A 25,488-nucleotide genomic window follows, 5' to 3' on the forward strand; every position below is an offset into this window, starting at 1 on the left:
ATAATAGATTTTATAGTTGGTTTTATAACTAACGACTTGACATAACAAAACAGTTCTAAACACCAAACATAAATACAAGGCTTGATAACAAATCATTGAGATTACTGAATTTAACTTGAATAATTACTGCTAGTGTTGTTAGTGATTTCTTACTAGATGATCAGATGATAAATACTAGATAAAGAGTGCTGCAGTATTCCACTGATACTTGCCACAGGACTGCATCAGATGATAAATACTAGATACAGAGTGCTGCAGTATTCCACTGACACTTGTCACAGGACTGCATCAGATGATAAATCCTAGATACTGAGTGCTGCAGTATTCCACTGACACTTGTCACAGGAATGCATCCGAGGATTTATACAAACCCTCTTCATACACTTCTGCTTAGACGTCCCAGGGCCGCCAAAGGCAGGCATATCGGAGCAGCTTGTACATACTCCACAGTTGGGTGTTCGACACCCTGTACACTTCTTACAGGCAGCGAATCTATGGTTCTTTTCGCATATTGTTTGCGCTTTCTTGGATAACATATCAGATATGTTAGCCCCGCGGAATCCGTTGCTCACGAAGACAGACTGCTGCGGGGCTAAACTTGCTTGTTCGGCTTTAATTTTGGTTTCGTACTTTATCTGTCTCTTCAGCTTTCTCATGTAGCTAAATACTTGAATCTTAGCTGAAAAAAATACAGTTATTATTTGAAAAAGTTGTTAAAATCTTAATAAACAGTCAAGTTAAATGAATTTTCTATAATTTCTCTTAAATCACCCCCCGAATCATAAAAGATGGGGGATTTCGAATAAAACTATAGCTCTTATTTTGTTTCTGCTGTTTGAACAAAAAAAAACTTTGTTACCTAAAGGTTTGACTTTGACTTTACAGGACTCCGGATTCTCCAGGAGGTTTCTCAGAGCAGCTCGGTGCCTCGGACTCCATGTTTTCTTCTCCGTCCAATCCTCCACAAACGCAGAGAGATCATAATATCTGAAGAGATCTATTTTATCTTTGTAACTCTCTGGTGGGGAGGATTTGAGAAACCAGTCTGGTATTTCTCTCCGAGCTTTCACGTGAGCTTTAAATTTATTCAAGTCTCCAGGACTTAGTCTTAGCTTTGCATCATGGTACGCTTTTCTCAGGAATTCTGGATCTTCAGGATGCAGATCAAAATCCTCTCCGTTACTCCAGGACATGTATCTGTCAGGTTGGTATTTCTTAATGAAGGGATCTAGTTTGAAAGCAACCTCGTTATCTTTGTCCCCACATAGACAGCCTCGAAACCGTTTAGCGTATTCGATCCATCTGGGAAGAGCGAAGTTTGTGGATTCAGCCATGTTGAAACCGTGGTTGAACCCGCTGTGGTAGGCGTGAGGGAACACTATGATCATATCCCCCTCCTCCTGTACAACCTTGTGCACCTAGAAACAAATATTTAGACAAAGCCTTTAAGACCTGTAAGCGTAATTTCATGTGATCCTAAATGCAAAGATTGCAATTTCCAATTCACAACGGTACCCTTAATACTCAAAAGCTTTATCTGATCAACTAGATATTAATGTTTTGTTTGATTTAACTGTTTATTTTAATTTTTGGGTTCTCTCCTAGAAACTTGCGCATTTACGCAACGGATAAACTCACAGAAATAAACACTTTTTTCAGTCAGAAAAACGACGTGATCTTCCACATTCTTAATTAGATAAAGGTTTCAAGGGTACAGTTGCGAATTGGGCATTGGCATCTTTGCGTGGAGGTTCACATGAATTTAGGATTTAATACTAGAAACAGGGGCTCCATCAGCTGACAAAAGTGATGGAGACTAAAGCAGACACACTTTTTGGACGCACTAAATTGTACGTTTTCACGATAAGTGCAATTGAACCCAAATTAAAATTCTGATTTCAACATTTACTTTCATTGAATCTGATCATAAAATTTCCTTACCCTGACGCCGTATTCTTCCAATAGTTCGGGAGCCAGCATTACAGCTTTATGTCGGAGGAGATTAGGACACGCCTTAGCCATCCCGGGAAACAGTTCTGTTGCAGCAGTTTCGAGTTTATACGCATACTGAGGGGGGACACAATACCAGGTTTTAGGAGCACCGTAGTGAAGGAAGTTAACTCCGTATAGATCCATATCTTCAACATGCCAACTAAAGGTGGCGCGCCACATCCCAAAGTACAGATACGGCATGTTGACACCTATCATCAATAAATTGCATATAAAAAATATTTTAACATTTTTTAGACAAACATTGCAACTGTTTATACAAATTATCATAAAACAATGTTTCAAAACCTTCTTTTAAACGAAAAATTGCAACTGTTGCAACCAATCATTATCAATTATCATTGGGTAAATGTTCAAAAACGTTGTTTAGGTCAAAAATTTCAACTGCTTACACCTTTTATCAATAAATTGCATCTAAAAAATATTCTATCACCTTTTTTTAAACAAATTTTAAACAAAATTTGCAACTGTTTACTAATATAATCACAGAACAGAGATAAAAATAGAAAGGAATTTAAACAATCCCTCTGTATGAACTTTGTCAGTCCCTTTGAGCATGAAAAGGAGTTCAAAGTGTACAATTCATGTACATGTTCACAAATTATACACAGTACATCACACTAATATAGTAAAATCCCTGGACATATCCGTTATAATTTCTTTGTTTTGTAAAGTTGTTTAATAACTTTCAACGTGTGTATTAGCTATAGATGAATCTAAATTACTTTTGTATTAAACATTAAAACGTTAAAATCGTCGTTTGTAAAGTGAATACGTGCTGACTGCAGAATTGAATCTTTTTTGCTTTAAACTCATTTGTATACTGCTATTAATATCTCGTTTCAAATTATTTTCCTATTTTAAATAATTAGACAAAACGATAAGGGGGCATTTGGGGTTGCACAACTTAAAACCCCATGGTTGTTTATAAAATATCAGCTTTAGTAAGAAGATATTCAGATTCATGCATAGTTTTCTATTTTATTATTAAAATGATGATATCTCCCTCATTGTTACTCAGATATCGAGCAAGGTTGAACCAGTGAAGAAAAAAATAGAAGATTTGAAAATATTAAAATATTATTTTCTTTAAAATCCAATCTTACAGCAAAACATCCGCAAAAAATGCAAAACTTTTTTTCATGATTTATGCAATATGCTGCCTTTTGTCAAATCAGGCAATTAAGATAGATATTTTTTTATTTCCCTTGCGATCTATTCTAAAGCTTTGCATAAAGACAAAAAATGCCTTTTTAACTAGAAGAATCTTAGAAAAATAATATTATGTTGAGATTAGAGTTAAAGACTAGAAACCATTAATAGATGAAATATTAAAATTTTTGCTTTCACCACGAATAGCCATGAGTTATCTTTATTACAAGGAAAATGGCATCAAAAAGAAAAATTCCAATAAAAGCTCAAGAAAAACGCTTCAGGCTAAAAACTTGACGCTAAAACTGAATCTTTAGGAATACCCAGGCGCGTATACAGAGGGGGTGGCAGTAGTCCTCTTGCCCCCCCCCCCCTCGGGAATTATGGGCAAAGGTTAAAGTCAGGTATGGTGCGTAAAAAATGATCTTGCCCCCATCTTCAAAGGGGTCTTTTTCCCCAATAAAAAGTAGTTGACAATTTTCTTGACCCTTTGCGTATTTACTTTCATATTTTACCAAAGCATTTCCTTTATCTAAAATCTCACCAACCCTTAAATGATAAACAACTGAATAAAATTCGAAATCTTTTTTTTTCCACGGGCAACGCCGGGCCTTTCAGCTAGTAAAAAAACATCAAATAAATTTTTAACGAGGCTTATGCTGAAATGAACTCAGGAATACATGACAGGTTGTCAGAGAATTGATTTACGGAAAATTAAGAAAACTTTTTTCTATAAACAGATGTCCCAGGGCTCAAAAGGTTTTATAGCAAAAATGTGTAAAGTACACATGCAGTATGGAAACAGTACAACAAAATGGCGGTTTTATAAGTTAATTCCTCTCTATACTAATCCATTCTCTATGCATATTATGCAAATGTATCATAAATTTCAACTGTTGCAATCTATCATAATCAAATATCATTGAATAAAGACAATAAATCAAATATAATAGAAATGTTCTTGCCTGGAATTTGTTCCTCCATTTCCTCTGTAAGTATTGAATCAAGACGGTTTATATTCCAGATCTTCTGGTCCTAGAAAATATCAAGACATGAAACCAATCCGCAGAAAATACAGGGTGTCCCAAAAAACAAAGGATTTCAGAGACAACTTGATTGCTTTGAATCCCCATAGTACTTTTGTATTACAAATTATTGAATATATTAATTTTAAATTTATTTTATTTAATTGAAATCTAAACAAATTTTTTAATGTCTTCCAATCTTTAAGGTGCAATAATGGCAAGCCATTTTTGTGAAATCCCGAAAATAATAATTTTCATTGTAATTCTTTTCAATTGGAATACCAGTGGCAATGAAAAAATGTAGCGACAAGAAATATACGATATGAAAGTTGTCACGTAATTCTCATGAGTATTAGTGTCAGAGCGTAGTGAGGGATGTTTAGTAGGCAAAATTTGTCGAGAGAACCTGTGATTAAGAATAATTTTTAATTTCCCGAAGTAGTAGTTGTACGTACACACATTTTTATTAGAGGAAAATGTAAGTTTTTTTTTACGAACACTTCGTCCCTCTGTTGGGGAATCATGGGTCGGAATGTTGGTCAACATGAGATAAAAAAAGTATAGTTACCGGATCTGTGATGGATTGGCAGACATCAGCTCCATATATCGGAGGATCAGATTTATCATTGACAAGTTCATCCCAGTACATAGTCTCCAGGTCATCATAGGTCTCATGCGCCGGAGTCACGTAGCAGGGTTTAGTCGCTAGTTTCCTGGAATAAAGATAGATAGATATTTCAGCAAAAAAATAACCATCATTCCGTAAAAATTAAGAAAAGCCTAAGCAATGCGCAGATTTACAGAATAAAAGGAAAAAAATAGATTTAATAGTAACAACTAATTCAAGTTTACCTAAAATCTTCTACTTTTAGTTTAGGAAGATTTGAATGATTTGCTTGAAATGCTCCTGGATTATGGGTCGGGGCAATGGTTTGTAGGATCGGAGCAGGTATTTCTAAATCAATATCATAGGGTTGATAACCTCGAGCCCTAGCAACCCATTCCTTGGGAGGACAGATCTTGGCTATTCCCGCCTTGTGAGCTCCTTGCTTCTCCATGTATAGGAGCAGGTTCATCAGGTTGGAGAACTCCGCCATATTGGGCTCGAAGGTTTGAACCTCCGGCCATTCTGGTTTATTGATCGGAGCCAGGATTGAACCGAAGGGTCCTGGTTTCTGAAAGTATAAAAATAACAAGATTCATTTCAAATTCTTTCCAAGAGAAATAACAGGGATATATCAATAAACTATGGTTGTGATCACATTTTTAATTTTTCCAATACAAATCACGAAGAAATTTCATGGTTGTCAAATTTTTGCCAGATATTTTAAAATAGTCCATGCATATTATCATATTTACTTGTTAAATAGTAATCCACTTAAAATTTCATTTGTTTCTTAAAAAAATATTCTTTATTTAAAACGTACACTAGATGAATTTTGATAATTAAGTCAGTAATCAGTGTGAAATCATTAACAACATCTTTTAGATCAGAACCAGTCATGGAAGACAGGATAGGAAAAAACAATATGATATGACAATAAGATCATATTGTTGACCTAAAGTCCGGGAATACATAAAGGGGGTCAACCCTACTCCGGTTTTGAATCCTCGGTATTCTGTATAGCATCATGTTCCTCCCAGGTATCCTTGCGGTCCTGCAGGAACTCAAGATACTCCTGGGTCTTGGATAACTCGGGGGGAATAAAATATCTCTTCTCTCCAGTTTTGTCCTATACAGTAAAATTGTACGTACAGGTGAACATTAATCAATTCGCGCCAATTGCGACGGTAAATACGGTAAATCAAATTCTGGATTTATTCTCTCAGTGCGGAAACTCCAGTATTAAATTAATTAAATCAATTGAATTAATTGAAATAAAGTAATGAATTTGTGTGCTTGTTTGATCAAAAACAAACAAAAAATACTGAATAGTGAACAAATAATGATGAGAATGAAAACATGTTCAATTTCTAATATCAATTCATGTGAATTTAATATTTTTGGGGTTTGAAATGCCTGAAAAGCCATAATTGGATTAATGTTTTTTCGTAATTTTAAGACCTTTTGCAGGCAATTTTAATTTTTTATTTCAATTTTGTTTTCATTACACAATTTTAAAGAATAAATGTTTTCTCAAAATTTGTGTCAGATGATCAAAAGGTTCTCTTCATTTCTGACACTTGAAGTTGAGAAGCTAGCCGTTCTAGTGTAAAGTAAATAATGGACTTCAGGTGCGAAAGCTAATAACTTAGCTAGATAATTGTTCAACTTTTTAATACCAAATACTAATACCCTAAGATTGATCAATCATTCTTAAAAATTAGTTTTTAACGTTATGAAAGAAATACAAAATAAAAATTATGTTAAGCTCACATATGTATAAGTTTAGTACTAAAGATGAGCCATTAAAAAACAAAACATAAGGCCATAGATACATTAAAATTGATGAATTTAGAACAAAAACAAAAAATTACAATTTTAACATTAAAAACATATACTTTCAAACCTGCTCCATCAATTCTTTGAGATGTTTCACAGATTCAACCTTTATAGGAGACTCAGGGTTCTCATCAATATATTCATTGATTTTTATATCATCATCTTTAACCTCAGTAGGTTCATGCACACTTGGAAAGGGATCAGGAAGAGTAAGAGTATGCTCCTGAAGAGGATGAGTAGGTTCCAACGAAGGGTCTGATGAACTAGGACTATGTTCCTGCTCGTGTGGACTGGGTTCATGATTAGATGGAATATGTTCCTGCTCATATTGATTAGGTTCCTGTTCAGATGGACCAATACCATGTTCCTGTTTATGTGGACTAGGTTCCTGCTCGAATTGCCTGAGTTTCTGCTCAGATGAACTAGGTTCCTGCTCTAATTGACTAGTTTCCTGATCAGATGGACTGGGTTCCTTTTTAGTTGGACTAGACTCCTGTTGCTCACTTGATTCCATTGAAGTCTGACTTAAGTCCTTTAAATTGAGATAGGTGTCTTTCTGAACAAGCTTTTCGGTTTCATGCTCTAGTTCCGTACTTTTCTCTAACTCCGTACTTTGAACTTGTTCCGTGTTTTTCTCTAGTTCAGTACTATGAACTAGTTCATTACTGTGATCTAGTTCAGTGCTCAGCTCTGGTGATGTATTATGCTCTGGTTCTGTATTATCCTCTAGTTTAGTAGTTTGCTCTGGTTCCTGAAGATCATTCTGGTCTCCTACAAGATTCGACGTCTGCCCCTGGATATCTTCTTCCTCGTCAGAACTTTCTGGAACATACTCAGGACTACTTAGAGCTAAATCCTCAGAAACTCCGGATACATTTTCGGGCTTTTCAAGCTCCATGGAGGCCGGGGGCTCCATGTCTAACCTAATATTTCTTAGGAAAGATTCAACCTCCTTCCCTTTCTTCTCCTTCTCCTCCATGGTTCTTGAATAGTCTTGGACGCAATCTAGCAGATATGAAATGATATAGCGAACTGTCTCAAACTTCTCCGCCGCTTCCTTTTGCATCATCTCAATCTGAAGCCTGATTTCATCAGCAGGATCTACTATAACGGGTCTAGGGGTTCTCTTGTTTTGGCTAGTGTCAGCGCTGGTAAAACCAGAATTAGAACCTGAGGCTGACGGCGGCTTATTACACTTTTTACATCGGGTGTTCCGTCCAAAGTTGTCAAAACGACAAGAAGAACAAATCCAGTTGCTTTGAAACTTCTGGAATCGGTCATTCCCATCAAACCTGCCTCTTCCACCAAACCTATCTCCAATATTGCCCCATGATCTTGACATACTGTCATCTTCCTTCCTATCAGGTCTTGTTCCAAGTCTATCCTTAATCCGTATCCGAGACTTCTCTTCATTTTCTCTGTTTTCCATCCTACCCGTTGCAAGATGACGGTTAATATTCAGTATAGGATTATACTGCTTCTCTTCCACTTTTACTTCATCTCTATGCGTATCCCTGTGTTTAGATTTATTGTTATCTTCTCTTCCTGTTACCATTTTTCTATGTCCAATATGAGTTTGGGTGTGCTCTGTCATAGAATCAACTCGGCTGAGACTGGTTAGTACCTTGTCGCACAGCCTACACTCCAGCTGGACCATGTCGTTAACAGATATACTCACGTCCTTGTGCACTTCTCTGTGCTCACGTAGTGGAGCTTTTAAGGTTTGCACATTCGACAAATACTCTTTAGAACAGATTTTACAGGCCATGCTCATCAGCAAATTTGGATTAACAATCAATTTCATGAGATCTTTCTCTTCAAAGTTACGTGGGAGAGAGCTTTTATGTTTAGTCTGAACATGATCCATTGCAGGGAAAGGTTTTATATCTGTAAAAGTCATGAAGCATATCTTGCATTTAAAATAAATTTCATCCGGACGACCGTCCAGGGGAGCTTGATAATTCTCACTGAGAGCTCTATTTGAAGATATATTTCGATGAAAATCTTTATTTGTTCTCTCAGGACTAGGACTAAACCGGTGAGCATAACTTCCACTGCGTCGCTTTTGCTTTGGAACTTGAGCTTTATCTCTACTGGAGTCATACGATCTCTTTCGATCATTCTTAGGAGATCTGTATTCACTCATATCCCGTGATCTACGTCGAGCAGGAACAGGTGAACGTGCTTCTCTGGGTCCATGTCTGGATACAGTCTGTGATCTATGTAGAACATTAGTCTCAGGAAGAAAACCTCTCCTTGATGAACTCCTTGTCTTAACAGGTTCTTTAGATCCTCCTTTATATATTTCTTCTCGGGATACAACTCTTCGTTCTTTACTCGGAACTCTTCGTGCTTTACTTAATTCTCTTCTGCCGTTACTTGGACCTCTTCGTTCTTTACTATAACCTCTCCGTTCTCTACTCAGAGCTCTCCAATCTATTGATCCTAAATATGACTTCATAAAAAAAAATTCAACCCGATTTAACTCTTCTCAACCATAATCCAGACCAACCCAATACAACTCTTAAACTCTTTTCAGTCCATCCCAGCTTAGTTTAAAGAACCCAACCTACACAACACAGAACTCAACCCAATCCAACCAACCAAACTTAAACACATTAAAAAGAGGTGTATAATTTCGTAAATATCATTTTTACCCTCCCCCTATTTTGAAAATTTTTTTTACCAAAAGTTAAACATGTTTGTTAGGTTTCTTTTTGTTGAATATCTGTATGAATTTACTTACCAGATAGTTTCTCTTTTGGTCCTGCATCATAAACTAGATTATGTTTATAAACATGATTTAATAAATCATTCTCGGAAAACCGTTCACCAGGGCACACTCGGCAACAGTATAAAACCTTAACGATAAATTTTTGAAAATTCAAAAATAATTTCTAGGAAATTCAAAAATGATTTTTAGAGCAATAATACCTTTGCTTGTATTATGCTCTCTCTCCCATTGTGAATTTTCTCATGGAGCTCAAGATGATGGAAAAGATCTATTTGTAAACCATCAATACTCTTCCCAACAAATATTTCCGGGGGGTCACAGAACACGCAGAGGATCTTCTCTAGATGCTCCGGGAATACAATCCTTCCTGAATCCAAAGGGTTCTTATCTCCGTGTTCATACTTACAGTGATCAATAGCTCTGTCTACGGACACGAACAGTTTGCCAGGACATTTTTTGCACTTGAAGCACTGCGCTTGATGAAAATCCTCTAAATGGATTTCCAAGTCCCTAACTCCAGTAGGGCAGAAGGGACAGATCCATTTTTTATTTTGTGGAGGTGAATAAAAGCTTTCACGCTGTTCCTTTTCTAAAGAGCGGGCAAAATCTTTAGATAAGCTTTTCCTCCCTGATTCTGCGATCCGCGGAGGAGTTCTATGTTTAGATGGATATCTAGGAGGAGAATACTTTCGTTTCTTATCTTGAGATTTACCCCTAACCGGAGAACCTAACGGGGAGGATTTCCTATGTTTTCTTTTCCGCTTCAGCTCCATCGCATGATCCATTGAACTATCTATATGAAAAGTTCTATTTAGTTGATATTACAATTTTCAATATTTAATTCGTTATTTAGAAGTACATAATTCACTGGTATGAGAGCAGAGATTAGTTAAAATTTAATTTAATTTAAAATTTGAGCTTGATTTTGATCCAAACCACAACGAAGTAAATACTTTAAATAAATGTTATTTCCACAATCTTTAAAAATATATTTCCGCCTGGGTATGTTCTATCGAAGTAATAGCCATCAAAATCGATAAAAAAATAAATTAAAAAAAAAACACAAGAAAAAAGGAATAAGCTTAAACTGACAGGACTACAAAATGTATGGAAAACGGATTACTGCTTTCTGAAAAGATCAACCATGCTAAGTTTCAACCTCAGAACAAGGAGATAAGAAACAAACATCAGTTTCCTACCGGACTGTTCTGATTCGGAAGATGGGGGTTCTCTCTTCTTTCGTTTTTTCAGTAATTCCATAAATTCATTTGTTCTGTTCTCCCACTCTCGAGTTTTCATGTCCTAAATACATATCATCTTAGCTCGTCCTTTCATGTCCTAAATACATATTATCTTAGCTCGTCCTTTTATGTCCTAAATACATATTATCTTAGCTCGTCCTTTCATGCCCTCATTACATATTATCTTAGCTCGACCTTTCATGTCCTAAATACATATTATCTTAGCTCGTCCTTTCATGCCCTCATTACATATTATCTTAGCTTGTCAAACTTTATTCTAACAAATTTTTATCTAATCTCGCATTCATAGCTATTCGTCTTTGTAACAGACTAAATATCTAATTATTTCTCTAATTATTTAAATTATTATTATGGATCTATCCAACTATTTATCTATTATAATATTTCAAACCTGAGAATTAACTAACTCTCCTTCACTCAAACTATCTCCATCATCATGAACCCTGGGTCCGAACCCAGCAAAGGGATGAGTACCCCTAAGGTTAATGTGCGTGGTCACGTGCTCCGACAGCTCCGTATCCGTACTGCAGACCACGGAACAGATCCGGCACTCACGAATCAATTTCTCCGGTTTCCGTCTAGGCGCCTTGTCTCCGTGCTAAACGAAAAGGAAATGACAAGTTTTAAAAATAAATATAAATCAATTGCAGGGGTATACAATTCCCTCCCAACCCCTACTTTGTTATGAATGATAAACGATTGTTTTTTGGTTAAAGTATTAAAAATAGTAAAAACGTGTTAAATTAAATCGAATTCGGGCTATCCGGGGGGGGGGGGGGAAGTATATTATACCCCTGGTGAATTGTTCTCTCCATAAATCTCTTTAATGTGTAAAAGTACATATACTATTAAATGTTTGTTTAACCTGACATGATTGTTCATGCATTTCAAATTGCAAGCAAAGATAAGACATACCGTATACTATAAACTAACGTGGATTTAAAGGGACTGTAGACGTAAGTTCAAGCATACATCAAAACTCCATTTCAAGGGTCTTTTTTGATTTATCTTCTAGTTCTTATTCTTTAGGGTACTGTTGTGAATCGAACTAGCAACTATGTAAATGGTCTCTTGAAATTAAGCACATATTTAAAAAAGCTGAACACACACTCGCATTTGGTTTTTATCTAACTGAAAGAAACCAACCTGGTTCCTAATATGTTCCAGAAAACATTCCTCCTTCATCCCGACAAACTTTACTCCGTCCCCCGGACAGAAGAGACACTTGAACAATTTGAGGAAGTCCTTTTGTCCCGGGATCCTGATCATCTCATGCAAGTTCTTCTTGTCTCCAGGTAGGATCCCGTTCTCGTGGCAAACATGCTTCACAACATCCTTGAAATCCTCGAACCCTTTTGCACCTGAACAAGTCGAGAATTATTGAATGAGATAGAGTTTAGTCAAATCATAGCAATCAACTGAAATTCGAAAATTTAACTGTTTAAGTCGCATGATTTGAAATTTATTTTTCAATAAGTAGTAACCAGTCCTTAAGATATAATTCCAAATATTCTGCTTAAAATATACACAGAACTTTAACTTGATGATAAAGAAAAAGATAAAAGAACATCCTGGGTAAGGAGCGAAAATTGTCACGACTTTTGGTATATTCCTGGAGAACGATTTTTGGACCCCCCCCCCAGGCCCCCCCCCCCTCCTATCAATTTTGTACATGGGTATGTAAGAAAAATAAGTATTTATCTAATATTATTTAGGGTTAGGTTAGGTTAAGACAATTTCTGGGTTGAGCGCCGCGGGTGAAATGCTAGGGGGTCGGGCGCTGCGGCCATAAGTCCCCCAGGCCCCCCCCCCCTCCTATCAATTTTGTACATGGGTGTGACAGGAAGTTTCTTAACTTAACCTAACCCGTGGCCGCAGCGCTCGGCCCCCTAACCCATCGTGGCCGCAGCGCTCGGCCCCCTAGCCCATCCTAGCCGCAGCGCTCGGCCCAGAAAGTGTCTTAACCTAACCTAACCCGTGGCCGTAGCGCTCGGCCCAGAAAGTGTCTTAACTAACCTAACCCGTGGCCGCAGCGCTCGGCCCCCTAGCCCATCCTAGCCGCAGCGCTCGGCCCAGAAAGTGTCTTAACTAACCTAACCCGTGGCCGCAGCGCTCGGCCCCCTAGCCCATCCTAGCCGCAGCGCTCGGCCCAGAAAGTGTCTTAACCTAACAAAACCCTAAATAACAAAAAAAAAAATAATAATAAATTTGCTGAAAAATGAACGGTCATGTACAAAATTGATAGGAGGGTGGGCGGGGGCCTGGTGGGGGGGGGTCCAAAAATCGTTCACTAGGACAGACCCCGACTTTTCTATACGTAATTACCTTTCTCATGAGGTTCACATATATCACAGAAGAATAATTTGTTTGCATGAACAGAGAGTCTATGCCTAGGCCTATCCTCTTCAACAGGCAGTAGACCTGGATCCAAGCACATGTTGCAACGTATCATATCTTCCTTCCTAAACAAACATTGAACATGTTGCAATATTTGTGAGACAACAACGAAGACGATATTTAAAAACTGCAATGACGGTTATATTTACATCCACCCTAGCTAAGGTTAACCATGACCGTGATAAGCTGAACAAAACATAATTATTATATCATCAGGATAGGAACAAAATCCGGAAAAAATGTTAGAAACATGAAAATAGTTTGAATCCAACCTGACAATAATTTGTTGCATTTTTGGTTCATCATCAGAGTCCTCCAATGTAATGCAGTCTACGTCCGCCATCCTAAACATTAATGTCATTATGCATTTTTCTAAACTTTTTTAATATATGTGTGAACTCAGATTTTTAATCCTTATTTTATTTATTTATTCTTCTTAGTTCTTTACAAACCATGTCGTAGACATTTGATATTTTAACCCTATCTCTGCTGGGGTACTTGAAAACCAGGATACGCTGGGGGGGGGGGGTCAATTTGACCCCCCCCCTCTAAATCCCATGTTTGATGTCCAAATATGACAAATGATACATCATTAGAAAGCTCTTGTGCTCTACTTTTAGAATCTGCAAAAAAATTTGCAAATTTGCAAAAATTGAATTTTTTATCGCAAAATCCAGTTTTATAGTAAAAATGTTTGCAAAAAAAATTTGTCAAAAAAATGAAAAATTATACATTTTTGAAAAGCCCTTGACCATGCCATTTCAAATATGCAAAAATTTTTGCAAAATTTTAAATAACATGATTTTTAATCAAGAAAAACTAAAAATGTGCAAATTTCCTCTGACAGGTTGTTTGAAAAAAATTTGCAATTTTTTTTTCGCAAAACATGTGCAATTTGTTTCCTTTTGTCAAAGGCTTTCCAAAAAGCTAAATTTTATCAAAATCTGACAAGTGAAAGTGGGTCAAAACAAAGATTTAGTTTGTAACAGGAAAAAGCAGTCATTCAGGCAGTGTGCCTGAGGACTCAGGCAGTTAGTATTAAAGCCCTGTTTTAGGCCTAAAGGGAGGTCTATGGGTATGTAAGAAAAGTCAGAAAATTTCAACAGCCTCAGACCAATACTTTTTGAGTTATGTAAAAAAAAAACTACAGGGGGGGGGGGCAAATTGACCCCCCCCCCCAGCGGGAATAGGGTTAAACTATGAATACTGCTGGATTAAACAGCTTGAAATATCAAAGGCTTACACTAACAGGTTGCAAAGAGTTAGGGCTAAGAAAACCATGATCAATTTCATCTCAGAATGATAAAACATTACAACTAATTTTTTTTGAAAACCAAAAACAAGCTGAAAACAATACATTAGCTAGTATAAAGTAATACCTGTCTACTTTAAACTGAGATAGATTAAATATGATTTAATATAATGATGACCATTGGAACTTCTGAAATATAGATTAAAGTAATGTACAGTACTGGCAAGAAATATAATTACGTACAGCAATAACTTTTACAACTAATTGAACGGTACAAGGTACAAGTATTCGACGGTACATCGGAAACAAGAAACAAAAAGTTCTTAAAAGGGACTGTGGAGTGTGGACGTCATTTAAAGTAACCCAATATTTTTAAACTGAAAATCCCGATGCACAATAGTATTACCTTTTAAAACTTTATCAAGGATGAATGAGATATCCTTTATTTATCTCTAGAAATGTATTCTAAAACATGACTTAAGTCAGAACTCAACACGTTTTAAGATCTAAAAATGATAATATTTTCCTGATTTAAACTCGGATAGAGGTATAAAGGGTACCATAGTGAATCAGACAGGCGGAGGATCACTTGAAATTGTTAAGCTGATTAAAATTATGGAAACACAATAATCAAATTTTAAAAAAAGGACAGAACTACGACAGTTACTAAGATATCCTCAAGGGCCGTAATTATCCCAAACTATGGAACATTTTATAAATTTTTCAAACAGGTTAACACTGAACAATCCCCTTGAAAATTGTTAAAAATGCTTGCTGAGCTGAAAACTTTAGAATGGGATATTATTAATCCCGATAGTTTAATTAATCTGGAGATTAAAACAAGAGGAGAACAAGCATTATTTAATCTTGAGATTAAAAAAAAGAGTGGATCAAGCATTAATCCCTATATCGACCATTCAAAAGTTCCCAGCTCTGTCAAACTTTAACTAAAATAAAATAGAAAATGATTTCTTTACCTTGATTCTATAAAAAAACACTATATCAGTTTTACTAAAATTGTTGATGGTGCCTTACTAATTATATCTTATTATAAAATTATGGTTAATAGTTTAACTTTAAGTGGGATTTAAGATCATAAATCAAAAGCTAAAAATATTGAGAAAGTTCATTAGAACTAAAACAAGATAATACTGCTCGTCAAGAATTCCTTAAACAATAGACTTCTTAAAATCAATTTGTGCGATGGAAAGTATGTGGTTATTTATACGATTCTTCCAGGTTCAGTGGTTCACGGTTCATTATACAGATACTCATAGAGGATCAGGTTTTCATAATATTTTTCTGAACGGTTTCCTTGCAGCTTTCCTTAGCTTTGGTACAGAGAGCTGCTTGCGGACCTGAAACAAGTAGAAATTTTTATTTACGTATATAAATTGATATAATTGGTTTGTTTGTATCCAATAAACTTAAAGGACTTAAAGTTTTGCGAATTTACTTGCTGCCCAGCCCAAGGGAAGGGTTTTACATTTACAAAGGTGTAGGTGAAGCAACATTCTAAAGCAGAACAATATTGCAAAATTGCCAAAATTAGCGCATCGGAAGCGTAGTCAAATCAAATCATTGATATCTTGAGAAGTACTGAAAATACTTTATTTTGCTTATTCCTACCTTCTTTATTTCCTTTGAAGCTCTGTAGAAGAGATCATCGGGTGCATCCTGCCAACTGATAACGGTTTTCTGCCCCCCGGATACTCGGGCCATCGTAGCAAACTTACCCTTAGGAGCAACCTGATTTACGCTGTAGGTTCTGGTCTGGGTTCCGGTTCTAACCGGTTTAGACGATGGTGTGTCTACAGGTTTCTCCTCATACGGTCTCTTCTTGTAGAGCATCTGATGCCTGCTGGCAGGAACGGGTTCAGGAGCCAAGCTTGGTATACGGTCGTACACGTAGCTACCGTCAGTGCGCTTCGGAGGACGTGGGAAGAATTCCTTGTGAGGAGGAGGAGGTTTAACTTTGCTGAGAACCAACCAATCCTGCTCACTGTGATCTGTTTGTCCCAACCTAGTGCAGATCTCAGACATCGGAGCTCGAGTTCTCACCTGTAACGGTATCATTAATCTAAATTTTTTTTCCTAAACAAAGTTTCCAAATTTTTTTGGCTGAAACTTGATTGACCAATTAACGAGGTCTTACCCAACGGTTGGGTTAGTGCATAAAATAGAGAGATATTATTTTTGAGAAATCGGATAAGCTGTACATACACTATTACACCAAATATTCTCTAATTCCAGCAAAACCATTCAATCCCATTCCAAACAACTCCATAACCTCAGATTTTAATGATCATTCTTGTTCAAATCCTTTAAAATTAACATAATTCACTCAAAAACATGACTTACCTTAAATGAGTTGAGTAGTTTGACCCTTTCTACACCAGCCAGCAGAGGAAGAGACACTGTACGTAGTCCCTTTATATCAACCAGCTCCTGGGGTTTCCTAAATAAAATACTTTAACTAATGACATTTTTATTTGGCCAACACACCCCCAGTATGTCCCCACACTGCACTGCTTGTTTAAAATGGACAAGGTGTTTCAGGGGACGAAAGTTCAAAACCGTAATTTGGCCAAGATCTGACACTCAATGTCAGGTTTGGAACATAACATGGTTTGGAACTTGCGTCCCCTGAATTTCCAATGATTATATTTAAAGGATAGCCCATCAATGAAAACCCACCACAAACTAAATTTGATATCACTACTGCAAAATATTGAATGTAAAAAATTACACAAAAAATCACGACTCTCATTACATTTTTCGAGTATTTACTTTAAAAAAAACGGGTTGAAAAAGAATTAAGTATTTCAAAATAAGCCATGTATTATAAAAACTAGGTGAAATTTTACAATCCCGAAAAAGTGTAATAACCAACAACATTTTAGCGTTACTATTATTACCTTGCATGGTGTCTGAGCTTAGCTGTGTGTCCGTTCACTCTCCTAGAAGCGCGCATAAGCGGAGACGAACGGAGGAAGAATGCAGCACGGGTCTTTCCTCCCTTCGATGGACTTCCTAACATTTATTTATTTAGTAGTAAAATCATAAAGCGTAATTTCAGGTGACTCTCCAAGCAATGATGGCAATTAACATTAGTGGTACCCTTGAAACCTTGTATCTCATCAAGAATGTGGAAGATATTGTCGTTTTTTAGGCTCAGAAGTGTCTGCAAGAGGAATGAGTTTGAAACTTTTGTAGAGAAACCGAAATTAAAATAATCAGCACTTTTGTAGAGACACCGCAATTAAAAATAATCGTTTCAAAATTTTACATATTGATATCTAATTCATACTTGATCAGACAGTGGTTTTAAGGTTATCGTTGCATTGCTATCTTTGCATGAAGGGTTACTTGAATTTACGCTTAGAGTCCATTTAGGTAAGATATGGTTTTCTTCTAATCCAGCGAGCAACTGACCGAAACCAAAATTTGTTGCAAATAATTGGTAGTATTTTTCATTAACAGGTCGCAATACCTGGTTCAATGATGAGTCCAGGTCTATGCTGACTAAGCTTTGAAGAGTTAAGACTGCGGTCAATAATGAAACAATCCTCTGTAGTTACAGCAGGGACAAATCTGAACAGTCAACATTATTATTATATATATTAGTCATTTGCCAATAAAACTTCTTCCGTCATATTCTATCTTCTATAACTTGGTTTCCCTTTCATTACTATCCTCACAAAAATCATCTTTTACGATAAAAAGCCTCAATCACATTTTCGAACCATATTTTCAGAAACACCTTGAAAGGACTGTAAGCACAATTTCAAGTGACTTTTCATGCAGAGATGGCATAACCCGATTCACAACGGTACCCTTGAAACCTTTATCTGATCAATAATGAGGAATATGATATCGCTATTTCTATTTTAAGTGTTTAATTCTGATAATTCACAAAAGTTTTCCTGTAGTAAAAATGCACACGTCACGTTTGTTGAGAAACCTCAATTGAAAACAATCATTGACTTCTTTGCATCAAGGGTCACTTAAAAATTTCGCTTACAGTCCCTTTATTAACTTAAATTAAAGTTACCTTCCGAATTTCTTGTATTGGCTCCAAGAATATTTTGTCATGTTAGGATACGCGTCACAGTCACGTCCTAGGACCATAACCTCCCCCTGGGGTCCTGTAACCCTGGTACTCTTCCTGGAGTAGGCCGGCACATAAACCTGCTTCAACTTATTCTCACTCTCTAAAGCCTAAACAGATAAATAATATATATTTAAAGATAAAAACAATCCAAAAATAGGATTAAATATTGGTACTTTCTCAAAGGCTTTTCCCCAAGCGGCAACTTACCAAGGGTATATTACCAAGTGGATACTTCCCAAATGTGCAATTCTCCGAAGGTTTTTGAACACTAACGNATCCTAGCAGCAACTCTCGGACCCCTCCTTTTGCAGCCTTCGGCGACTCAGAAGGCCTAACCCAGCATTTGAGAAGTTGACGCTTGGGAAATTGCACAATTGGGAAATTGTCATTTGGGAAGTCCCCCTTGAGAAAATGCCTTTTGAAAATAACTAACACCAAATAACCATAAAACAAACTCATTGAGATTCTATACTTGGTGATCAATCACGAAATCATTAGCGTTTACATTCTGTGGCCCCCCGGAAACCCATTAAGAAACTAGGGATAGACTTTTTGATTTATTTTACGGTTTTAGCATTTTTCTAAAATTTTATTTCCGGAAAATTCTCTAGGTTGTCTGGATTTCCTTTAAGAAATAAGTTGACAAACCTTTATCCTCTTCTGCTGAACGTATCTGTCAGTGGTTTTCCACATGAAGAAGTATTCAATAATGTTTTTCATAGACTTCCAGGGCAGGAAATCCCGCTTGATGTCGTTGAAATCCTTTCCATACTTCTCGATGGCTTCCTCGAACAGATTTGCCTCCGCGCTACTCCAGTCCTCCATCTCATCACGACAAAGCACTGGGCCTGAAGCCGATGGAAAGAAATTATTTTATAATTAATAAATAAAGGGGAAAACGTTTGTATGGCATCTACGGCGGATACTTTTAAATATAAGCGATTAAGTGTTAAATCCTTGTGAAACAGCTGGCTCTTATTATCGCAATTTCTCATTGGCCGAGAACGAATTTTTTGTGGCTGCTGATTGGTTTTCCAGTTCGATATATTTGAAAGGAATTGGCTTAATCCTTCTGACTTACAAAAACCGGATTAGAGCTTTCAAAAGGGATGAACATCATAGTAAGCCTCTACAGAACGAGAATTTCCACCAAAAAATATTTTGTAAAATTTTTTAAAAAATTATTCACCAGTAGTAGGGACCAGACTTGAGAGTGCTGCGGCTAGATCGTAGTTATGAGCGTGCAGAGCCTAACAAATTAATTATTGATCAAATATTTTTATTACAAAACTAAAATTCTTAGATAATATAATAAAAATCAGTAAGAATTCTCAGATTCTCCAAGCTCAAGTACTAACATTCAATGTTGCTTCCCTTATTGAGAAGTGGGATGTACAACAAGAAAGCGAAAACCAACCAAAAACCGTTTCTTGTTATGTAAAGTTAATATTAATGTCTATACTATTACTACCTAAAACTATTTAAAGAGGTATTTATTTTCTCTAAAAAACACTTCTTCTCCCTTATTTTTAAGAGTTCAACTCTTAATTTAGGACAATTTGGATTTTAATTTTCAAAAAGAGGAAAAAGCTTGACATTTCAAAATTATCAGTTTTTCTCAAATTGTTCGAAATCCCCCCCCCCCCCACCACCATTAATCTGTGCTGAATATTAACCTGGTAAGCGTGAAAGACCGTAATATCTCTACTTGCAGCAGCGGCTGACATATGCAGAGACGGTTGCTTCACGCTGGAACTACAGTCCAGAGCTCGGGCAAACGTTCCAACAGATCGAGCAATGATGATGAACTGATTGATCTCGTCCTCCTTGATGTTGTTGTACGGGTTCCAGAGCATCTCCTCCTCTACTTCGACATCGGGGGATTCTGTCTCGTCTGATTTCTGGAGGGGAGGAATTGGAGCTTGGAACTCAGAACCAATCCTGGGCAGATTAAAAACATGAAAACATTAATTTAAACTTACCGTACTTAGGGGGACATTTAAGATTTTTAAAATGAAGAAAAAATACCAAACCTTTTGGTATTATGTGTATTTTCAAACCGTTAAAATAATCAATTTTTCATCTTGTAATTTCAACCTGTTTTAGTTAAGAATTTTCATCTTCAAGTATTTAAGAAAAACCATGCGCCATAAAATAAGTTTGTTTTTGATGAGACAGAGAAAATCCGGATTTTCACGGTTAATATGAGGGTCATTCCATGTCAAGTCAACCACCTATGGACGGCATGTCACAGATTTTGCTGAAATTTTGCATACAATTTGGGATATGAAAAAAATGCCGGAACCCGAAGATGAGCGTTCTGAGACCTCCGAGGCCGGAGATATGGCTCCGGAAAGTTTCCAATAATTCGAGATTTTGAGGACGGCCTCTATATTTCAAATGGCTCTAACTTTGTTGTTTTAGAAGATAGCTCCAAAATTTTTTCAGTTTTGAATAGGTAATCACAAGCCCATTATTTGGCGTTAACAGAAAAAATATCATTAAAATATTATTTACAAGTCATAATTGCATTTCTTTATTTTCAGCCTCCGTTTGAGGATGTGTACCAATTCCGATTGTGTTGATTTTTTTTACATATCTTTATACTGCCATAAGGAAGGGGTTAGAAAAGTTAAATTTATATGTATTTGTTCCTGTTGAGGAGGAGACCTCATAATGTAATGCTAATTTAGATTTCTTAATGCAACTAATAGGTAGTATTTCTGCTAATTATTGTTATCTCTCCTAAACATTGATAAATATTTAATATTTGATACTTTTATATGAGTAAGTGATCTAAATTATAATTAGAGACCATCAATAGTATTTATTTCAACTATTGTACACTAAAAATGCATGTGTGTATTACTAATTTTTGAATAGATATTAGTCTTAGATGCAAACACACTGTGTGACTGAGTCTTTTTAAGCAGTGGGGGTATGATTATTAATTTGACCCCCACCTAAGACTATTATCTATTCAAAAATTAGTAATACATACATGCATTTTTAGTGTACAATAGTTGAAATAAATACTATTGATGGTCTCTTATTATAATTTAGATCACTTACTCACATAAAAGTATTAAATATTAAATATTTATCAATGTTTAGGAGAGATAACAATAATTAAGCAGAAATTCTACCTATTAGTTGCATTAAGAAATCTAAATTAGCATTACATTATGAGGTCTCCTCCTCAACAGGAACAAATACATATAAATTTAACTTTTCTAACCCCTTCCTTATGGCAGTATAAAAATATGTAAAAAAAATCAACACAATCGGAATTGGTACACATCCTCAAACGGAGGCTGAAAATAAAGAAATGCAATTATGACCTGTAAATAATATTTTAATGATATTTTTTCTGTTAACGCCAAATAACGGGCTTGTGATTACCTATTCAAAACTGAAAAAATTTTGGAGCTATCTTCTAAAACAACAAAGTTAGAGCCATTTGAAATATAGAGGCCGTCCTCGAAATCTCGAATTATTGGAAACTTTCCGGAGCCATATCTCCGGCCTCGGAGGTCTCAGAACGCTCATCTTCGGGTTCCGGCATTTTTTTTCAATCCCAAATTGTATGCAAAATTTCAGCGAAATCTGTGACATGCCGTCCATCAGGTGGCTGACTTGACATGGAATGACCCATGAGTATTTGAGATCCGTGGCGGTATTTATTTCAAATACAACTAACAAGAGATCAACATGGCATTATACCTTAACTTTATAAGAAATTAAAACTTAAGAAATTCGACTAACATAATTTTTTATCGCAAACATTTTGTGCTAACCTGATGGAACCTCGGTCTGCCAGAAGTGTTTTCTGATGAGGATCATAGACGAGGGAATAGAAGAACGCATCGTCCCTGTTCAGGTAGCTGGAGACCTCCTCCACTTCGGACAACAGGGTCACGGAGCACTTCCCCCGAATAAGGGTTGCCGGCAGGGTTTCTATCTGCCTAGAGAGGAAGAGCTCCCTCTGCTTGTGCTTCGCCCTTTCGCTCTCCTCCTGGGGCCCGGCATCCTCATCATCACTATCCTGGACAATCAAAGTGATTGCTAGCGTAATTTTAAGTAATCTTCCGTGTAAAGAGGGGCATACCAGATTCACTATGGTACCTTAATCTGATGGAAATTAAGAAAGTTTTTATTTAGACTCGAGAAGTGTTACAAATTCTGCGCACTTATAAGCAAGAAATGCACATGAGAACATACAGTAGATCGAGGGGAGGAAGGCCAACCACATCAATCTCTAGTCCGTACCACATTCTCCTCATTTTCTCGTCCGAACCACCTCGAGATCCTCGTCCTTTCAATATTATTTTTTTAAAGTGTCTAATCCTTCCATATAAAACTATTTTTTAAGAATCAAGCCACGTTAGGGCATAAATGAAATATCAAATTTTTGTAAATCAAAGTAAAAAGTTTCAATTAAATTAAAGATTTCAAGTTTAATGTCCTTAAAAATGTACACCTTTTTTACGCGCATTTTCAAATATTCCAGGTGTACAATGCCGTAAATAATTCCAAGTTTATAGAACTTTAATCTTTTTTGTTAACTATAGTGAAAACTTTAGAATTTTTCCGGGTGGTTCCATGGGGAAAATTATAGGCAGAGGTAAGCCGAATATTTTGCTATTTATTTTAAATCAAGAAGGTTAGCCATTATGAAGGTAGATGAGACTTAAGTTTTACCTAAATAATGTTTGACATCATTCTCGTGGATTTGAAGATTCCAACATCTCAAAATCCTTGGAAAACTTTATTCTACTCATTTTTTATGCCCTAACGTCGCCATACTTTTAAAAAATGTATTCATTTTCAAGGATCGGACACTTAAAAAAAATAATATTGAAAGGACGAGGATTTCGAGGTGATTCGGAGGAGAAACTGAGGAGAATGTGGTTCGGACTTGAGATTGATGTGGTTGGCCTTCCTCCCCTCGTAGATCTCATATATAAGGATACATAGCAAGAGCGCATGAAATGTCGCCTTGAAATTTATTTAAAAGTTTATGACAGCTGTTATGCTTTTTCATAGTTCTGCGTTGAGAGTCATAATTTATTTGATAATTCTCTAGAAACTCTTTTTTATTTTTAATTCAAGGTATTTTATTTTCGTTTCAAGGAAAATTAATAGCCCTGAAATATGCAGGACAGCTATTAATATAATGTACCAATTGTTCCACGTCATCTTGAATAGGTTCAAAATACGACATTGTAGAAAACTCTTGCTATGTATCCACATATCTTTGTATCACTGTAAATAATTCAACATTTTACATTGGTTTAATACTAAATCAAGAAATAATTTTTTAAACTCCGTCAATTTCGAAGGTATAACAAAAAGGTAGGACTCATTTAGGATGCCAGTGACTAGCAGTTTTAGTTGCTCTAACTAGGACACTTCATTCCCTTGTTTTTTGGGACACCCTTTAGAAAGACAAGAAAGTAAAAATACCGGCTCTACATCAACTTCAGCCCAGTGATGTTTATCTGCTAGATGAACTAAGCTGGCCGGTACCTCAGATCTGCGGTAAAAGCACATCAGTCGGGCCTCCACATTTCCTACAAACATTTGTTCATTATGTGCGTGGAAAAATAGTTTCCCCCACACGACCAAATTTATCCATGTGTTTAATATGAGACGCATGTACAAAATTGACAGGAGGGGGAAGGGGCTGGAGGGCGAGGTCCAAAAATCGTTCTCTAAGAGATTACCAGAACACATTTTAAGGAGGGGTTGGTAATTATTAAAATTTGAAACTTTTTAAGGTAAATCTATGAAAATTTACCGTTAGCTGTTTTGTTTAACTCTTCGATCCGTCTAACGGCGTATGTGCCTGATGCTGAGTTCTCGAAGTAAACGTAATCACCAACACGATACATGTTGTCAGAATTGCTATTCGGGGGCACACCCCCAACCTTAAACGACATTATTAACTTTCTAAAAAATATGATAAACCGGCTAAAATCTTTGAAAAACAACAAAAAAATGAAAAATATAAAATTTTTACGGAATTCTTGCTTGACATTAACATTTATATAGCATTAAATAATTGCTAAATGGGGTTCGTTTAGCTCTAATATAATATCGAAAAAACCTTGTTTTTCTTAAACAAAAACATGAAAGTTTACTCCAGTATTAATTCAAATGGGCAAAAACTTTCACTGATGACACTGATTTATAATTTGTAAACTTAAAAACCTCATTTTAATGCAAATTTGTTATACGACGGACGCTGGCTGATGTCGATTATAGACAAACTAGACTTATAGTGCGCGACTATGCCAAATAATGCCGCGGAGAAATCAAGAATCATAAATTAGACAATGAATTTCGAAATGAGTTTAGAACTGTTTAAGACCAAAATTCGTTCTAGATTTTTCCCAAATGAAGGGTTTTGTAATACCTACTTTCGAACTCAGTAATTTGAATACCTTAATTGTGTTTTTTTGCAAAATAACAAAATTATAATTTTGATCGTCTTCTATTTCAGATCTCTGATCCTCCAAACCAAATATTTGAGGACTTCATAAACAATTTCCTGCTTGATAAAAGTTGAGTTGCTGTAAAATGCAATTAATTGTGAGTAAATACACTGGACTTAAGTAGTTATACAGATTTTAATTTTGTACATGCCCACTTTTTCAACAATTTTCAACAAAATTAGCAAATATTAAGGGTGAGGTTAGGTTAAGACACTTTCTGGGCCGAGCGCTGCAGCTAGGAAAGGCTAGGGGCAGAGCGCTGCGGCTAGGATAGGCTAGGGGGCCGGGAGCTGCGGCCACATGGTCAATCATATCCATGTCTTACATATAAGATCCATGTACAATTTTTATAGGAGGGGGGGTCCAAAAATCGTATATCAGGCTAGGGGCCGAGCGCTGCGGCTAGGATAGGCAAGGGGGCCGGGCGCTGCGGCTACATGGTCAATTATATCCATGTCTTACATATAAGATCCATGTACAAGTTTGATACGAGGGGGGAGGGGGGGGGTCCAAAAATCGTTTATCAGGAAATTTCCGAGCCTCCGCTATGCAGTGAACGAGCCTACTGAACAGCTTTTTTAAAATTATGGTTTTTATGTCTA

General features: G+C 36.3%; 3 protein-coding genes across 3 annotated transcripts; all 3 read right to left on the minus strand.

Moving 5' to 3' along the window:
• Window positions 1–20: 20 nt before the first annotated feature.
• On the minus strand, window positions 21–5,307 carry LOC111697009 (probable lysine-specific demethylase 4A). The gene is made up of 6 exons (XM_023466861.1): window positions 5,040–5,307; window positions 4,756–4,900; window positions 4,128–4,197; window positions 1,942–2,201; window positions 860–1,418; window positions 21–679 (listed from the first exon to the last, which is right to left on the minus strand). The coding sequence occupies exons 1-6, from the start codon at window positions 5,282–5,284 to the stop codon at window positions 303–305; spliced, it is 1,656 nt and encodes a 551-aa protein (XP_023322629.1). The 5' UTR covers window positions 5,285–5,307; the 3' UTR covers window positions 21–302.
• Window positions 5,308–5,359: 52 nt separating this feature from the next.
• LOC111697006 (uncharacterized) lies at window positions 5,360–14,482 on the minus strand. Its single transcript, XM_023466858.1, has 10 exons — window positions 14,403–14,482; window positions 13,296–13,367; window positions 12,952–13,088; window positions 11,773–11,987; window positions 11,018–11,224; window positions 10,564–10,666; window positions 9,565–10,157; window positions 9,377–9,491; window positions 6,698–9,075; window positions 5,360–5,920 (listed from the first exon to the last, which is right to left on the minus strand). The coding sequence occupies exons 2-10, from the start codon at window positions 13,364–13,366 to the stop codon at window positions 5,780–5,782; spliced, it is 3,960 nt and encodes a 1,319-aa protein (XP_023322626.1). The 5' UTR covers window position 13,367; window positions 14,403–14,482; the 3' UTR covers window positions 5,360–5,779.
• On the minus strand, window positions 14,463–24,362 carry LOC111697008 (metastasis-associated protein MTA3). The gene is made up of 13 exons (XM_023466860.1): window positions 24,190–24,362; window positions 23,856–23,962; window positions 22,187–22,434; window positions 20,066–20,330; window positions 19,579–19,639; window positions 19,038–19,237; window positions 18,330–18,496; window positions 17,769–17,869; window positions 17,194–17,308; window positions 16,637–16,733; window positions 15,905–16,336; window positions 15,190–15,633; window positions 14,463–15,061 (listed from the first exon to the last, which is right to left on the minus strand). Exons 1-12 carry the CDS (start codon window positions 24,329–24,331, stop codon window positions 15,565–15,567), a joined length of 2,004 nt encoding a protein of 667 aa, XP_023322628.1. The 5' UTR covers window positions 24,332–24,362; the 3' UTR covers window positions 14,463–15,061; window positions 15,190–15,564.
• Between the last annotated feature and the right edge of the window lie 1,126 nt (window positions 24,363–25,488).

This window comes from Eurytemora carolleeae, unplaced genomic scaffold (assembly GCF_000591075.1).
Source record: "Eurytemora carolleeae unplaced genomic scaffold, Eaff_2.0 scaffold276, whole genome shotgun sequence".
NCBI classification, from domain to species: Eukaryota; Metazoa; Arthropoda; class Copepoda; order Calanoida; family Temoridae; genus Eurytemora; species Eurytemora carolleeae.

What these genes read in the sequence shown, in the direction of transcription:
- LOC111697009 (XM_023466861.1), bottom strand. Translation starts at nt 5,284, where the DNA reads ATGGCGGAGTTCTCCAACCTGATGAACCTGCTCCTATACATGGAGAAG. An exon ending in CTAAAAGTAGAAGATTTTAG is followed by an intron (nt 4,901 to 5,039) that starts GTAAACTTGAAT and finishes TCTTTATTCCAG; the next exon opens with GAAACTAGCGACTAAACCCT. An exon ending in GCCAATCCATCACAGATCCG is followed by an intron (nt 4,198 to 4,755) that starts GTAACTATACTT and finishes GATATTTTCTAG; the next exon opens with GACCAGAAGATCTGGAATAT.
- LOC111697006 (XM_023466858.1), bottom strand. Translation starts at nt 13,366, where the DNA reads ATGGCGGACGTAGACTGCATTACATTGGAGGACTCTGATGATGAACCA. An exon ending in AGAGCATAATACAAGCAAAG is followed by an intron (nt 9,492 to 9,564) that starts GTATTATTGCTC and finishes TTTATCGTTAAG; the next exon opens with GTTTTATACTGTTGCCGAGT. An exon ending in ACCAAAAGAGAAACTATCTG is followed by an intron (nt 9,076 to 9,376) that starts GTAAGTAAATTC and finishes AGTCATATTTAG; the next exon opens with GATCAATAGATTGGAGAGCT.
- LOC111697008 (XM_023466860.1), bottom strand. Translation starts at nt 24,331, where the DNA reads ATGTCGTTTAAGGTTGGGGGTGTGCCCCCGAATAGCAATTCTGACAAC. An exon ending in CTGAAGTTGATGTAGAGCCG is followed by an intron (nt 22,435 to 23,855) that starts GTATTTTTACTT and finishes TTGATTGTCCAG; the next exon opens with GATAGTGATGATGAGGATGC. An exon ending in CGGTCTTTCACGCTTACCAG is followed by an intron (nt 19,640 to 20,065) that starts GTTAATATTCAG and finishes TTAATTTGTTAG; the next exon opens with GCTCTGCACGCTCATAACTA.